Genomic DNA, 15,173 nt, shown 5'->3' on the forward strand with positions numbered 1-15,173 from the left:
TTTGTTTTTAAATACATATCTTATGGGAAGTCGTGGCCTAATGGTTAGAGGGTTGGACTCCCAATCGAAGGGTTGTGGGTTCTAGTCTCGGGCCGGACGGAATTGTGGGTGGGGGGAGTGCATGAACAGCTCTCTCTCCACCTTCAATACCATTACTTAGGTGCCCTTGAGCAAGGCATCGAACCCCCAACTGCTCCCCGGGCGCCGCAGCATAAATGGCTGCCCACTGCTCCGGGTGTGTGCTCACAGTGTGTGTGTGTGTTCACTGCTCTGTTTGTGTGCATTTCGGATGGGTTAAATGCAGAGCACAAATTCTGAGTATGGGTCACCATACTTGGCTGAATGTCACTTCACTTCACTTCATCTTTTGTAACATTATAAATATCTTTACTGTCACTTCTGATTTATTTATGCTTCCTTCCCGAATGAAAGTATTTATTTCCTTTTTTTTTGTGAATCATCAGAAGTAAGTTTCTTAGATAAATTAAAATTGATTAAACAGAAACCACATTGTTTGGTGGGTTGCACGAGATGAGTTTCCTGGGAGAGTTGCTGCACTAGTTTGTTGTTTTGAAGAGGAGTCAAAATTCACACCTCTGCTCCTGTGGCCTCTCGGAGTCTTTCCCAGACAGATCCAGGCCGAGTCCTGGGGTCTGAGAAACAGCGATGGCTACCACAAGCCTGCAGAGGTGTCACCTCGCACCTCTGAGTCCAACATATAAACCTCCAGCCCTCCATCCCTTCATTCACCCTCAGATTCACAGTATGGAAAGCTCAAGCCACAGCCAGCAGAACCAGTGGAGCTGCTCAAGCTCAGAGTCAGAGTTTTACAGTGTTTCCTCTCCAGACACCGTTTCGCCGAATGCATCCATGGAGCGGGGCTTCTCTCCGTCCCACCAGGCCCAGCCTGCATGCTCAAAATCAGTCAAACCTGCAAGCTTCGTCAAGAGGAAACGCAGATTAAGGCTGAAGAACCCGAGCGAGCAACGGCAGAACGCAAGTGAGAAGGAGAAGTTGAGGATGAGGGATCTGACCAAAGCTCTCCACCACCTCAGGACCTACCTGCCGCCGTCTATAGCTCCCGTAGGCCAAACGCTGACCAAGATCGAGACGCTACGGCTCACCATACGCTACATCTCGTTTCTGTCTGCTCAGCTGGGTCTCAGTGAAGAAGAGCTGAACCAAAGGAGGAACGTGAACTCCAGCAGCTGCGCATATTCTCCAGAGATCGTTGGTTATTTTCAGTACAGGACTATGGCTGGAGACTGGGTTGTGGCGCAAGGACAGGGTTATGGGCATTATGAAGGACAGTATGAAGGTTTCTCTGCTCATACAGGGCAATCTGATGAGATCAGCATGGATCAGTATGACGGTTCCTCACAGCAGCATTCAACAGAGCAAATCTTCTCTGCAAATATAGACGGCTTCCTCCAGTCACAACAGTGTGCTCAAACAACACAGACATACCAGGTAAATAATTTTTTTTATGAATGATAAAATAACTATATATATATATATATATATGTGTGTGTGTGTGTGTGTGTGTGTGTGTGTGTAATTTTTTATTTAAATATAATTTATAATATATATTGTATTTTATTTTAATATTAAATAAATAATATTTCATATTAAATTAAATAATATTTAATAAATATAAAATATAATTATAATTATATATATATATATATAATATATATATATATATATATATATATATATATATATATATATATATATATATATATATATATATATATATATATGAATAGTGCAGAAGCAGTAAAACAATCAAAGTCAAAAATAAATCAATAATTGTCAGACCCCTTTGCAGCAGCGCCACTAGATGTCGCAAAACACCAGGTTGAAGATCATTGGTGTAAGTTCGTATTTTTAGATACTGCAAGTGTGACTAGTGACTATTTTCACTTTTTCAACACTTTAAATAACCCATAAATAAATACATTTAAATATAGAAAAATTAATAAAAGAATAAATAGCTTGAAATTGAAATAAAATGAGTTTTACATTTTTATATATCCATGTAACTATCTACATATAGAATGTTTATCAGATATATTTGAAATATATTTATTAATTGCAAAATAATATCTGAATTCAAATAACCTTTTTACATATTTGTTTTGAGCATTGAACGCAAGGGATTTTTTCTCCACCATCAGTGCCATGCGTTTAACAGCTGTAAATAAATTTAATTTATTTAGATATACTGTACCCTAACCAATTCTCTATCCTGTACTTTAGGTTTATGGCAGAAACTTTGGCCATCATCTTGTTCCTCGAGCTTACTGGAGCTGACAGCAGAATATGACATCTGTACTGTTTACAGTAAATGAACGTGGCTGTTCGGCTTCCTATCTTGTGAAATCAATAAATGTGAACCAGAGTTAATACTGTTAGTCTTATAGTGTAAGTTATATATGTTATCCATGTATGTCTTGTGTAAATACAAAACTATATTTGATATGTATTTATAATAAAACGTATTATTCAAAGGTTTATATTTTGTTATTTAGAATTGCTACACTGATGTTTCATATGTTGATTGGGTTATATTTATATCTATATATATATATATATATATATATATATATATATATATATATATATATCTATATCTATATCTATATCTATATCTATATATATCTATATCTATATCTATATATATATATATATATATATATATATATATATATATATATATATATATATATATATATATATATATATATATATACAGGGTTCTAAATTAACACCCGCCAACCCGCCAAATGCGGGTTAAAATTTTGGCGGGTGTTAATTAAAACTTACTAGCCAGTTTGGCTGGTGATGCATGACATGAGGCTCTGTTCTCGGTCATTTATCCCCCTGGCAGCACTTCCTACATTTCCCATGAACACTGTGCTGTAATGCTACGTGATGACGTTTCATATGCTCATTGTCTGCACGCAGTTTGCAGTGAAACCAGCGCGAAAAAACATGGAAAAAGAACGAATGGAGCCAGAGCAGGGAGCATAGACTGAAAGAGGAGGGAGTTAGCTATTAAAGAAAAAAAATTAGATTAAACTAAATGTGGCGGTGGTTGGGACAGATTTCTGGGGGCAAAAAGAGGAACGAGGAAGGGGATGAGGATATTACGGAGAGCCCCGCACGTCACCTGTAGGAGAAAAAAAAAATCAATCCGTGACGACGGTTTTGCAATCCTTCGCCTCAGTTTATAAACCGTACTCACAAATTCATAAACTGTTCCCTCGGTTTAACAAATTGTACCCACGGATTAAGAAACCGTGCCCACGAATTCCCAATCCTTGATTTTGTAAACCGTACCCTCGGTTTTTGAATCTGTACCCACGAATTCATAATCCGTGCGCACACTTTCACAATCCGTTCCCTCGGATTTGTATTTGTAAACTGACACGCATTTGTAGCTCCGCCCCCACCGGCAGATTCATTTCTGTTTATTAAACATTATTTTTCATAGTATCCAATGAGTCCACGATCAGCATTCACAAATAGTCTTCTTTTTCCTGTTTATTTTAATAGTGATTATTACATTAATCACCAATAGGATAAGACACAGCCGCCTGTATTTTATGAAAAAAAAAAAAAAAAAAACGCTAAAAAGAAAAAGAAAATAAGGGTAAAAAGCAATACAAAACAAATAATATGCCGGTTATGTTTTCATTCCTTTTCTCTCTAACTGAATGCAATGTTATTTTCGGCCTCATTATTTATTAATAACATTAACAGTGAAACATGCATCTAACTCCGGCAGGTGGGGTGGATGGAGCTTAGTATAATAAAATCAGAAAAATAAGTCTTCATGCATGTTAAGAAAGAATTGTAGACAAGCATTTACAAAACTGTCAAAGTTTATTTAAAAATAAAGCAATTCATGAATTATTTTCTTGTAATCATTTATTTAGCCTACAAATTAAAATGATAAAAATAACTTATATATTATTATATATTATTATACAGGTTATGCATAAGAATCTTTTATCCAAAACAATTTACAACAGAGGAAAAAATTACTCCAGAGTTAGTCACAATGCCAGGTTTATTGTACAACAATAATCCGTTGCTATTATAAGATTATTCCTTTATTATTATTAAACCTATTCCACATAATAATAGTCAATAAAACTGTATGTTAACAGGAGCTTGCTGCATGAATCCGTGAGTACGGTTTACAGATCCGTGGGAACGGATTGCGAAAGTGTGCGCACGGATTATGAATTTGTGGGTACGGATTCAAAAACCGAGGGTACGGTTTACAAAAACTGAGCGCACGGATTGGAAATTCGTGGGCACGATTTGTTAAACCAAGGTAACAGTTTATGAATTCGTGAGTACGGTTTATAAACGGAAGTTTTTCATGCCAACAATGTTAATAAAATGATCAAATGCATTCAGTGGCACTCATAATTTGTTATTTTTACCGGGGAAAAAAATGGCTAGTGGAAATTCTGATTGGCTGGTAACTTTAGAAAGTTACCAGCCACATTGGCTGGTGATCAAAAAAGTTAATTTAGAACCCTGTATATATATATAATTTTTATTTTTATTTTTCTGTCAAATGTACAGAGGTCCTGTTTTTGATTAGTGGCCTACAGAACATTTTCAACACAACAGTAAAAAAACTGCTTATTCAAAAAACAGTAATTCCAAATGGATCAATAATATAACAGGGTATCTGCAGAATTGTTTTAATCAAGTTTAAGACTTTTTAAGACATGTGCAAATAAAATTAATACCATATGAGCGAGATAGGGCAATGTGTGAAATTACATTAAATTACATTAAATTAAATAGCTGCTAACTGCCCATTGCTGAGATGTTCAATAAGATTCACATCAAGGCCACTTCTGAAAACTCTATAATAATTTGGAACAAAACAGCCCTGAAACAAAACCAATCCTTCATGTTTCATAGTAAGTTTCATTTAGACCTCATGTGACTTGCCAAAAAGCTTTACTTTCTTCTCATTCGTCCAAAGGACATTCTCTCAAAAGCATTGTAACTTGTCAATATGCATTTTAGACAAATCCAATCTGGCTTTGTGTACAGTTATGTGTATGTGCTGCTCCTTAGAGGATGAGAATCATATTTTTTCATTCTCATTTGTTTTTTAATGCTTCAAAATGTACTACCGATTCATAAATATTAAACCTGTCAAAGTAAGATGAATACAGTAGATAACACAAAAATGAAAATCTGTCATTAATTACTCACCCTCATGTCGTTCTTGCCTTACTTGCCTTAAATACTTGTGAAAATAAGAAGTTGACATACATACATACATACATATCTATTATATTTTATTTATTTATACATGAATTTTTTTTTTTTTTTTTTTTTTTTCAAGCAGTGGATTATGAGAAAAATGAAAGAAACCAGACCGGAATTAGCTAAAATGCATATAGACAAGTCACAATGCTTCTGTGAGAATGTCATTTGGATGGATCAGACAAAACTGGAGCTTTATGGGAAGTCACATCAAGTCAAAAAAAAGTGTCCCAATGTCAGAAAGCTCTGTCTCAGTCACAGGTCATGGCTCCTTCAACAAGATAATGACCCAAAACACAAAGCTAAAAGCACCCAAGAATTACTATGAACAAAACATTGGACTATTGTGAATGGTCTTCTACGAGCTTTGATCTGAAACCTATTGAACTATTTGCTCATTAAGTGCAGCACAAACTACCTGTTATCACTCCATTGCAGTATTTGCCTTTATTGGTTGTTCAACTAATTATTGGGTTAAAGGTCCCATCATTTTTGTCCATGCCATTTTACTTTGCTATGATTTTTGATTCAACAGAATATATCAAATAATAAAACAAAGTCGTATTTGTATTGAATATGGAATAAACAATGATGGACGTCAATGACTTTTCTCAATTTTGCGTTATTTCAAGTTTTTTCATACAAACCAGTTTTTCCGATTCTTGATTTAATATTTCCAGATGTTGTTACAAAAAGCATTATTTTAATTTTAAGTGTTTATTCATTTATCGCAACTGACAGGTGTGATGATCAGTGGAGTTAGGTTTGTCCCATTATAGCCAAAGGATGGGCTAAAATATGGATAGAGTTTCCCAGTGAAAGACTGACAAGTGAATGAGTAAATATGAGATCTGGACTCTGCATCATAGAAGGAGACCAGACCCTCCTCATAATCCACAAACACACCGACCCGCTGAGGTTTCACTCTGAGAGGCAGAGGGACAGGGGGACAGGAGCAAGCTGCATATTCATTCCAATGAAACAGCCACACTGTCCAAAATCCATTGCTGGGATTCAGTATAATGTCTCCCTTCCTCTTAGTAGATTCTCTGGCCACCCCTAAAGCCCATGCAGTCTTTCCCCTCACCTGCACCTCAAAATAAAATCTCCCTGAGGAGAACCCCTCCTTTCCCAGGACACTAACATAGTAATCAAATCTCTTTGGATTGTCTGGGAGTTTCTGCCTAATGTCTCCATGCCTCACTTGTTTTCTATCATCAGACAGGATGAGTTCAGGATTAGCTGTATCAGGATCCAGAGTCACATCCACTGAGAAAACAGAGAATAAGAATCACAACAGAAACAATTTGTGACAATGATGATAATTAATTTGTACAGAAGCAATGAAGCTGTGAGGATATAATTGTAAACCAGGTAAACCAGTGTAGTGCAAACAGCACACTGTACCTGCATACCGCTGCCTCCTCCTCAGCTCTGTAGAGACAAATGACAATAATTACATTATATATAACTATCTATATAGATATAGATATAGATATAACTATCTATCTATCTATCTATCTATATATATATATATATATAGAGAGAGAGAGAGAGAGAGAGAGAAAGTAATTACAGGCAAGCTTTAGGGATTTATTACATATTGTATATTAAACATATTATAAGTTATAATACATATTTTATGTGTGCTCATCCACTGGATTAGATTTATAAATATTTATTTGTATGTATGTATTTTAGTGTTTTGTAATGCATCGCATTGTTTTTGTTATATGTTGTCATGTAGTGCCTTGAGACTGCGCCGCAAATCCAATTGCCCCACGGGGACAATAAAGTTCTTCTACTACTAGATGCTCTTTTTAAGCCTTCTTTTTGTTTTTGAGTCTACTAGGTATTCATGCTGACAAATTGTTTTATACTGTTGTATTCTCTCTCTTCTCCATCTGTCTGAGACGCATTACATAGTTCCAGTCTCTCCTTCTTTCAAAAAGCGCAACATGCTTTAATTAGATTGGTCAATTGTTTCAAGTGGGTTTCAGAAATGTCTCACCCCTTGCCATAACCACGAGTATGCCTTGGGTGGGAATTATTTAGTCGAATGAGGGATATTGTGACATGTATGTTTACAGAAGATATCTCAGCCGTTTCAGGTAGTTCAGAAACTGTGCTTGCTGAAAGACAAACTTCACTTGAAAATAAAACCCCACCCACTATTCAATAGTATGTTTCAGCTGAAAAATATATCCCAGTATATTGAAATAAAGTCATGTGGATGTGCCATAGAAACAAGACTTTCAAATTGTAGATTCTTTTGCTTTACATAATTTGTATACACAATTTTTAGCTTTTTTAGTCTATGCATCTGTGTATGTCATATTTGTGTTGCATCATGTTTTTTCTTGACTTTAGTTAAAAAACAAAAAAAACACCTTATGATTGCAAACAACATTCCAGTATGTTTTAAGAAAATGTTTTAAGTTCTTAAATTACTAAACTTTGACAGAATGGCACCACTGCTCTGCAGTAGCCTACCTACCTTTCATTTTAAAATAATTGACAACCATTCGTAGTGTCATATTAATCTTGAGATCAGGTCTTTGATTGAACACTTCTTTACAGTATGGACACTTGCACTCCTGACTGCTGTTCCAGCACTGATTCAGGCAGCTCTTACAGAAGTTATGTCCACATGAAGTGCTGACTGGATCAGTGAACACATCCAGACATATAGAGCACTGAAGCTCCTCAGCCAGAAGAGCACCGGAGGACGCCGTATCTGGAAAGAGAAATTATGATATATCACCTACACTCAAGTTAGGACACTTGACTGAATTTATGTTTATCATTATAGTTTTCTAAAATGTAAGTTCCTGCGCAGGGTTGCAAGCAAACAGCACCTCGATAATCAGTTAGGTGTCTGTAATCTACAGTGCCAGTAAGGTGACTTGTTCGTTTTACTTAGTTTTTGTCATGGCCATGAGATATTAATTTGTGGGGACGTCATATTAACTCGTGGGAACATCATATTATGTTGTGGCCACGAGATCATTTTGTTGAGGTAATGACATCCTCATGTCGTGGCCTCCAGATGATGTTGAGGGAACAACATCCATTTCTCATGGCCACGACTTCTTATGTTGAGGGAACGACATGTTTTTCTTGTGGCCATGAGTTTAATGCGTAAACAAACCTGCGTGACCATAGCAACCCGGGATAATCAGAGATGGAATCATTAATATTTTATTTTGAATTAAGAAATTATTATATTATTTATACATATACAATGTATGCATTTACATTTAATGCATTATGACATTTTATGTTAATGTTGAGCATTTACAGTACGCTATTATTTTCAAAAGTATTCAGAATGTTAAGTAAAGAGATCGAAATTGAAGCAAAAAAAAAAATGAATATAAACTAAATAGAAAAATATAACCAATAATAATAGGCTAATAATAATAATAATGTACACATATTACATGGGCAATACTATCAGTTAATGAACTTACAAGACTGTAGGATTGTTAAAAAAAAGTTTGTATATTTTATTATGCACTTTATGTAATATTTATATATGATAAACTTCATTTGAAAGCTGACTATCGCATGTAATACAGCCCGGTAGCCAAAGCATATGGTTAATATAATAATTACTTAATTCAAAATAAAATATTAATTAATCCATCTCTGATTATCCCGGGTTGCTATGGTCACGCAGGTTTGTTTATGCATTAAACTCGTGGCCAAGAGAAACACATGTCGTTCCCTCAACATAAGAAGTCGTGGGCCATGAGAAATGGATGTTGTTCCCTCAACATAGCATCTCGAGGCCACGACATAAGGATGTCATTACCTCAAAAAAAATGATCTTGTGGCCACGACATAAGGATGTCATTTCCTCAACAAAATGATCTCGTGGCCACGACGTAAGGATGTCATTTCCTCAACAAAACGATCTCGTGGCCACGACATGAGGATGTCATTTCCTCAACAAAACGATCTCGTGGCCACGACGTAAGGATGTCATTTCCTCAACAAAATGATCTCGTGGCCACAACATAAGGATGTAATTTCCTCAACAAAACGATCTCGTGACCACGACGTAAGGATGTAATTTCCTCAACAAAACGATCTCGTGGCCACGACATAAGGATGTCATTTCCTCAACAAAATGATCTCGTGGCCACGACGTAAGGATGTCATTTCCTCAACAAAATGATCTCGGGGCCACGACGTAAGGATGTCATTTCCTCAACAAAATGATCTCGGGGCCACGACGTAAGGATGTCATTTCCTCAACAAAATGATCTCGTGGCCACGACGTAAGGATGTAATTTCCTCAACAAAATGATCTCGGGGCCACGACGTAAGGATGTCATTTCCTCAACAAAATGATCTCGGGGCCACGACGTAAGGATGTCATTTCCTCAACAAAATGATCTCGGGGCCACGACGTAAGGATGTCATTTCCTCAACAAAATGATCTCGTGGCCACAACATAAGGATGTAATTTCCTCAACAAAACGATCTCGTGGCCACGACGTAAGGATGTAATTTCCTCAACAAAATGATCTCGTGGCCACGACATAAGGATGTCATTTCCAGTGTTGTGGGTAACGCGTTACAAAGTAACGCGTTAGAGTACTCTAATTACTTTTTTCCTGAAATTTGTAACTTAACGCGTTAGTTTCGTGCGTAAGTAATCAGTAACTTCGTTATTTAAAAAAAAAAAAGTAATCCGTTATTTTAAGGAAAGGAAAATCCCGACTGCAGCCTGCTTTTTGTCAGACAGTAGTCCTAGGTCTACTGTGCCACCTGCGGATGTACAGTATCAGCGGAGCCGAAGCTCTGTGATCGTAAAGTCAATGGCTGTGATACGTCTGTGCCCTGCGCCTGACCCTGTGTGTGTGGGGGGCTTTTTTTTTTCGAACTCCCGGCAAGATGGCAGAGAGGACAGAGTTTGGTTTATGGAAGTACGCACATTATTTTCAATTTGTCAACGAAAAAGAAAAGAACATAACGGTAAAATGCACAATCTGCTTTGGTGAAAAGCTTCTGTCGACCGCCAAAAATTTTACCTCAAATTTAACGCTACGTTTTAATCACTACTTTGAAGAGTAAATATAAGAGGACTGTGTTAAAGCGAATTTAGGCTTGTGACTGTGAGTGACACTTTAATAATAATTAGTTCGGCTATTAAGCGATTTGTCATTCGCCAGTGTGGCAATGAAGGATTTAATTCGGTTTGTTATCATTTTTGTTTGACAGGCAGCTGTTAATTTCTGTTAGATCGTTATCTGGCTGGTTGTTCATCATTTCTAAATGGATTTAAATCTGCAAGCCTGTTTAAGGTTGTGTTTACAAGTAAGCATACTTGTACTTTGATAACTGCATTATTTAAAGTTAAAGAAAAATCAGGAGTTATCTTGTGGTGCTCATAATATACAGTAGCCCAGGCTGGGTAGGTGCGAATTTTGATTAATAATATGTTCTGTGATAATAAATAAATAAAACGCCATGTGGAATAGCCGATTGCTGACTGTCTTTCCTGTTATTGTTATCCTGCAGTGTTAATTTAGTCGGATGACTGACGTTATTCATTGTCGGGAGTCACGACTCCTAGGTGCATTTAAAGGGGCCGGGGGCTGTGTCTGTCATGTGTGAGCTGCTGCAAACGGCTTTTAATTTTTGGTAACGCATGAGTACTTTAACGCGTTACTTTTATGAATAGGTAACGCTGTATCATAACTGATTACTTTTAATTGATGGTAACGTTGTAACCTAACTAACTACTTTCCAAAGTAACTATACCCAACACTGGTCATTTCCTCAACAAAATGATCTCGTGGCCACGACGTAAGGATGTCATTTCCTCAACAAAATGATCTCGTGGCCACGACGTAAGGATCTCATTTCCTCAACAAAATGATCTCGTGGCCACGACATAAGGATGTCATTTCCTCAACAAAATGATCTCGTGGCCACGACGTAAGGATGTAATTTCCTCAACAAAATGATCTCGTGGCCACGACGTAAGGATGTCATTTCCTCAACAAAATGATCTCGTGGCCACGACATAAGGATGTCATTTCCTCAACAAAATGATCTCGTGGCCACGACGTAAGGATGTAATTTCCTCAACAAAATGATCTCGTGGCCACGACGTAAGGATGTAATTTCCTCAACAAAATGATCTCGTGGCCACGACATAAGGATGTAATTTCCTCAACAAAATGATCTCGTGGCCACGACATATTATCACGTTCCCACGAGTTATTATTTTGTGGCCACGACAAAACTAAGTAAACCGAATAAGTTCTCTTAGGGGCACCATAGTCACGCCTAGATCTTCATCGCCAATGTTTCACTGTGTGTAAAGAGTGATTTTTTTTGCATTGTTAGTAAATGTGACCTGTACGGTCTCTAACATTATTATGTTAAAGTGATCTAAATAAGCATTTTTATATTGATAAGAAAAAGATCAGTCAGTCTGCTGGCCATTCTTTTCCTGTTTCTTTAGACTTTATGTCATGCGACAAAATGACACCAAACTTTGCTTTGCAATTGCAACCAATCCAACGAAATGCTAACAATTGTGATAACTGATTTAGTGTTTTACATGATTCAATCTGGTTCTGTTCCAATTACTACAGTTTGACATTAACCTTAACATATCCCTTGCATTAGAAACCCACTCAAAACAATCTCTGTCACTTACCTGGTATCAAATGTGTCCAAAGGGTCTTTGAATGCCTCAGTAAATATTCTTATGTTTAAAGACGTTGAAAGTTTAAGGGTCAATATTATTGTTCATCAAGTTAGTTTCACTTTTTCTTTCACTGAACTACAGTGATGTCAGAGCTCCTCCCATATTTACACTTTTTATATCCATGTGTTGGGTTTCCATGGATATATATACATTGTTATTAAAAGTTAATACTTTTATTATGCAAAAAAAAAAAATTAAACTGATAAAAAATGAAAGTTTTAAAAAATATATATCGTATGTTATAGATGTTATAGAAAATTATATAGATGTTTCTATAGAAATATATTGTTGTTATTATTATTATTATTATTATTATTACAAATCCAATTTCACTATAAAGACAAAACACCATGATTGTCCATAAACTGTTTAATACATAAATATGTATTACAAACAAACCAACAAACACAAATAAATAAGCAACAATCATCCATAAAAATGTATTACAAACAAACTAACAAACACACACATAAACAACAATAAATATCATGCATTTATATACATATACATTAATTTAATAAAAAAAACTAATAATAATTGGCCATTGTGAGTGGAATATTGGTTTTGGCAGTATGATACATTAAACATTTTCAGTAAATGTCAGGGTGTTTCTCAACTTTGAAGCATATTCAGTGTTGAAGTTGAAGTATAGAGCTGTGTTCACATCATCTACTTCACAGACCTCCTCCACTTCCATCATTATTTCTTAAAGAGACTCCGCATATATATATATATATATACACATATACATATACATATACATATATATATTTAAATTAAGATTCCGAAAATGAGTCGATAATAAATCTTTGACTTTTTTTTTACCTGTCACAATGTAATAGAGACTTTGAAAAGAAAGTTGGGGCAGTGTAAACTATATTAATAATATACAGAATATAATAGAGAGGGTGGCAAGTGGTCATGAAAAACTAAACTATGCAAGAATCCCTTATATTATAAGTTGACATCAGTGAGAAAAATATAATTATAAATATGACAAATTGTAATCAAAAGTCTATGGCCCCATTAAAGGGATATTTTGTCATCATTTACTCTCCCTGATGTTGTTCCAAACCAGTATACATTTTTTTCTTATGCGGAACACAAAATAAGATATGATGAAAATCACTGGGGTCCAAATGTCAGTGATTTTCAGTGTCTCACACACACACAGCAGTGGGCAGCCATTTATGCAGTTGGGGGTTCAATGCCTTGCTCAAGGACACCAAGGCCAGCCCAAGATTCAAACCCACAACCCTGGGGTAAGGAGTCAAACTCTCTAACCACTAGGCCACGCCTGCCCACTCAATTTGCATACCTGAAAATAGAGAATTTTTTTTTTACCCGCGCGGGAGCCGAAAATAGTTAAGCTTAACTTCTCTTAACTTTTCCCATTCATTCTCTATGGTAGTGCTTAACACTACGGATGCGATATATTTGTGGCCACACGTAGATTTCCCGGCGCTGTTTCGCCTCTTCCGTGGCGCGGAATTCAAACAGCGGATACTCATCTGTCAATCATTCGCTCTGAAGGAGAGGAGACGCGTTTTACGATCGGAGATTTCTTCACGAAATTGTTTTGTTTGAACAACATACGCTGCCAAACTCCCAGCAAGCAGGTAAAGTGAATTCTGTGTTTCTTTTTAAAAAACTAAACTAAAACAAAACGTATAATAAATTACTTATTATATTATCATATAATCATATTTATGTGATTAATTATAGCAACTGTTTTGAATGTTATGTGATTTTCAAGACTTTAGTGCAAAAAAAAATAAAAAATATATATATATATATATATATATATATATATATGTGTGTGTGTGTGTGTGTGTGTGTGTGTGTGTGTGTGTGTATGTATATATATATGTATGTATATATGTATATGTATATGTATATATGTCAACATTTACTGTGTGGTACAACTTAAAATAACTATTTCCTATGTTAAATTAACTTTATTTCTGTGATGCATCATTTATACTCTTCAGTGTGTCATATGATCCAGAAATCATTGATTATTTGCTCACAAAACATTTCTTATTGTAATCAATGTTGATATTATCATTGTCTCTACAATGATAAAAGCACATTATTTTCAGAGACTGGAGTAATAATTCTGAAAATTCAGCTTTTTATAACAGGAATAAATTACAATGATTAGAAAATATATTCAAATGTAAAAAAAAAAAACATTTAAAATTGTACAAATAAAATGCAATTCTACTGTTGCATATATATCCATATAAATATAATAGTACAATGGTATATATATATATATATATATATATATATATTATGAATTATAAAATACATTTGATATATTTAATTGGAATCTATATTTCAGGAATGTTTAGATGATGCGTGCTCTGTCAAGACACCCTCCTCCACAGAGTAGGTCACCCTAAAGACGGTCTCACTCTCAGTCCACCAAAACATCACACCAGACACTTTGACAGCGGAGGATCAAAGGTCAGAAGGGTTTCTTCCAGATGCAGGTAAATAAATAATTCATACAGGCACTTATGTGTGTAAACTGTCTCTCTCATATGTGCACACAACACCAAGACATTATATTTTAATAAAGTAATCCTGTTAATCTTCTGTAGAACACCACACCATCGGCCATAACAGCATCCCTCGTTCAGCTCACACTGGACCCCTCAGAACGGCTGGTCTTCGTGTTGGACCATAGATGGACAGATCTGTTGAGAATTGCCCGTGAACATCTCTTGGCAACGCAACGTAGGAGCAAGGATCTTCTTAAACAGGTCGAAGGCTTTTTTTTTCTTCTTCTGTGTTTTCCACAACTTTAAATTGCATTATTATTAATATTATTGTAGCTGTTGTTGTTTAATCTACAATTTTAAATTATTTAATTGATTTCCATTTGTTAAATAAAACATCAAAAGTACTGGCCTTGTTTACACTGTACTTTAGTGTGTTAATTAATTGTATTGACTCTGTATTGTTATTTTATCTTGCTCAGTTTTGTAAACATGTTAGTTTACAATGTAAGTTACGGCTATTATTAAACTCTGTAAATAAATATTTTATTTAAAATACTCTACCAGTCAAATGTTTTTTCAGCAGTAAGATTTGTAATGTTTTTTGAGGAGTGTCTTCTGCTCAC

The 15,173-nt window shown here is 35.5% G+C and overlaps 2 protein-coding genes and 1 long non-coding RNA gene across 3 annotated transcripts; 2 read left to right on the plus strand and 1 right to left on the minus strand.

Annotated features, from left to right (window-relative positions):
• The first annotated feature begins 763 nt into the window (after positions 1–763).
• Positions 764–2,316, plus strand: LOC113052429 (mesoderm posterior protein 2-like). Its single transcript, XM_026216871.1, has 2 exons — positions 764–1,470; positions 2,263–2,316. The coding sequence occupies exons 1-2, from the start codon at positions 766–768 to the stop codon at positions 2,314–2,316; spliced, it is 759 nt and encodes a 252-aa protein (XP_026072656.1). The 5' UTR covers positions 764–765.
• Positions 2,317–5,397: 3,081 nt separating this feature from the next.
• On the minus strand, positions 5,398–8,501 carry LOC113052430 (E3 ubiquitin-protein ligase TRIM39-like). The gene is made up of 4 exons (XM_026216872.1): positions 8,459–8,501; positions 7,805–8,044; positions 6,715–6,741; positions 5,398–6,576 (listed from the first exon to the last, which is right to left on the minus strand). Exons 1-4 carry the CDS (start codon positions 8,499–8,501, stop codon positions 6,029–6,031), a joined length of 858 nt encoding a protein of 285 aa, XP_026072657.1. The 3' UTR covers positions 5,398–6,028.
• Positions 8,502–13,395: 4,894 nt separating this feature from the next.
• Positions 13,396–14,680, plus strand: LOC113052531 (uncharacterized). The gene is made up of 3 exons (XR_003277056.1): positions 13,396–13,659; positions 14,388–14,538; positions 14,650–14,680. It is a non-coding gene; the product is annotated as an uncharacterized LOC113052531 (long non-coding RNA).
• Positions 14,681–15,173: the final 493 nt, after the last annotated feature.

The sequence above is a fragment of the Carassius auratus genome, chromosome 32 (genome assembly GCF_003368295.1).
Source record: "Carassius auratus strain Wakin chromosome 32, ASM336829v1, whole genome shotgun sequence".
Lineage (NCBI taxonomy): Eukaryota > Metazoa > Chordata > Actinopteri > Cypriniformes > Cyprinidae > Carassius > Carassius auratus.

Coding starts and splice junctions, on each gene's coding strand:
- LOC113052429 (XM_026216871.1), top strand. CDS start 766: ATGGAAAGCTCAAGCCACAGCCAGCAGAACCAGTGGAGCTGCTCAAGC. Junction 1,471..2,262: donor AAACAACACAGACATACCAG/GTAAATAATTTT, acceptor CCTGTACTTTAG/GTTTATGGCAGAAACTTTGG.
- LOC113052430 (XM_026216872.1), bottom strand. CDS start 8,501: ATGATTCCATCTCTGATTATCCCGGGTTGCTATGGTCACGCAG. Junction 6,742..7,804: donor CAATTATTTTAAAATGAAAG/GTAGGTAGGCTA, acceptor TTGTCTCTACAG/AGCTGAGGAGGAGGCAGCGG. Junction 6,577..6,714: donor GAGGAGGCAGCGGTATGCAG/GTACAGTGTGCT, acceptor CTGTTTTCTCAG/TGGATGTGACTCTGGATCCT.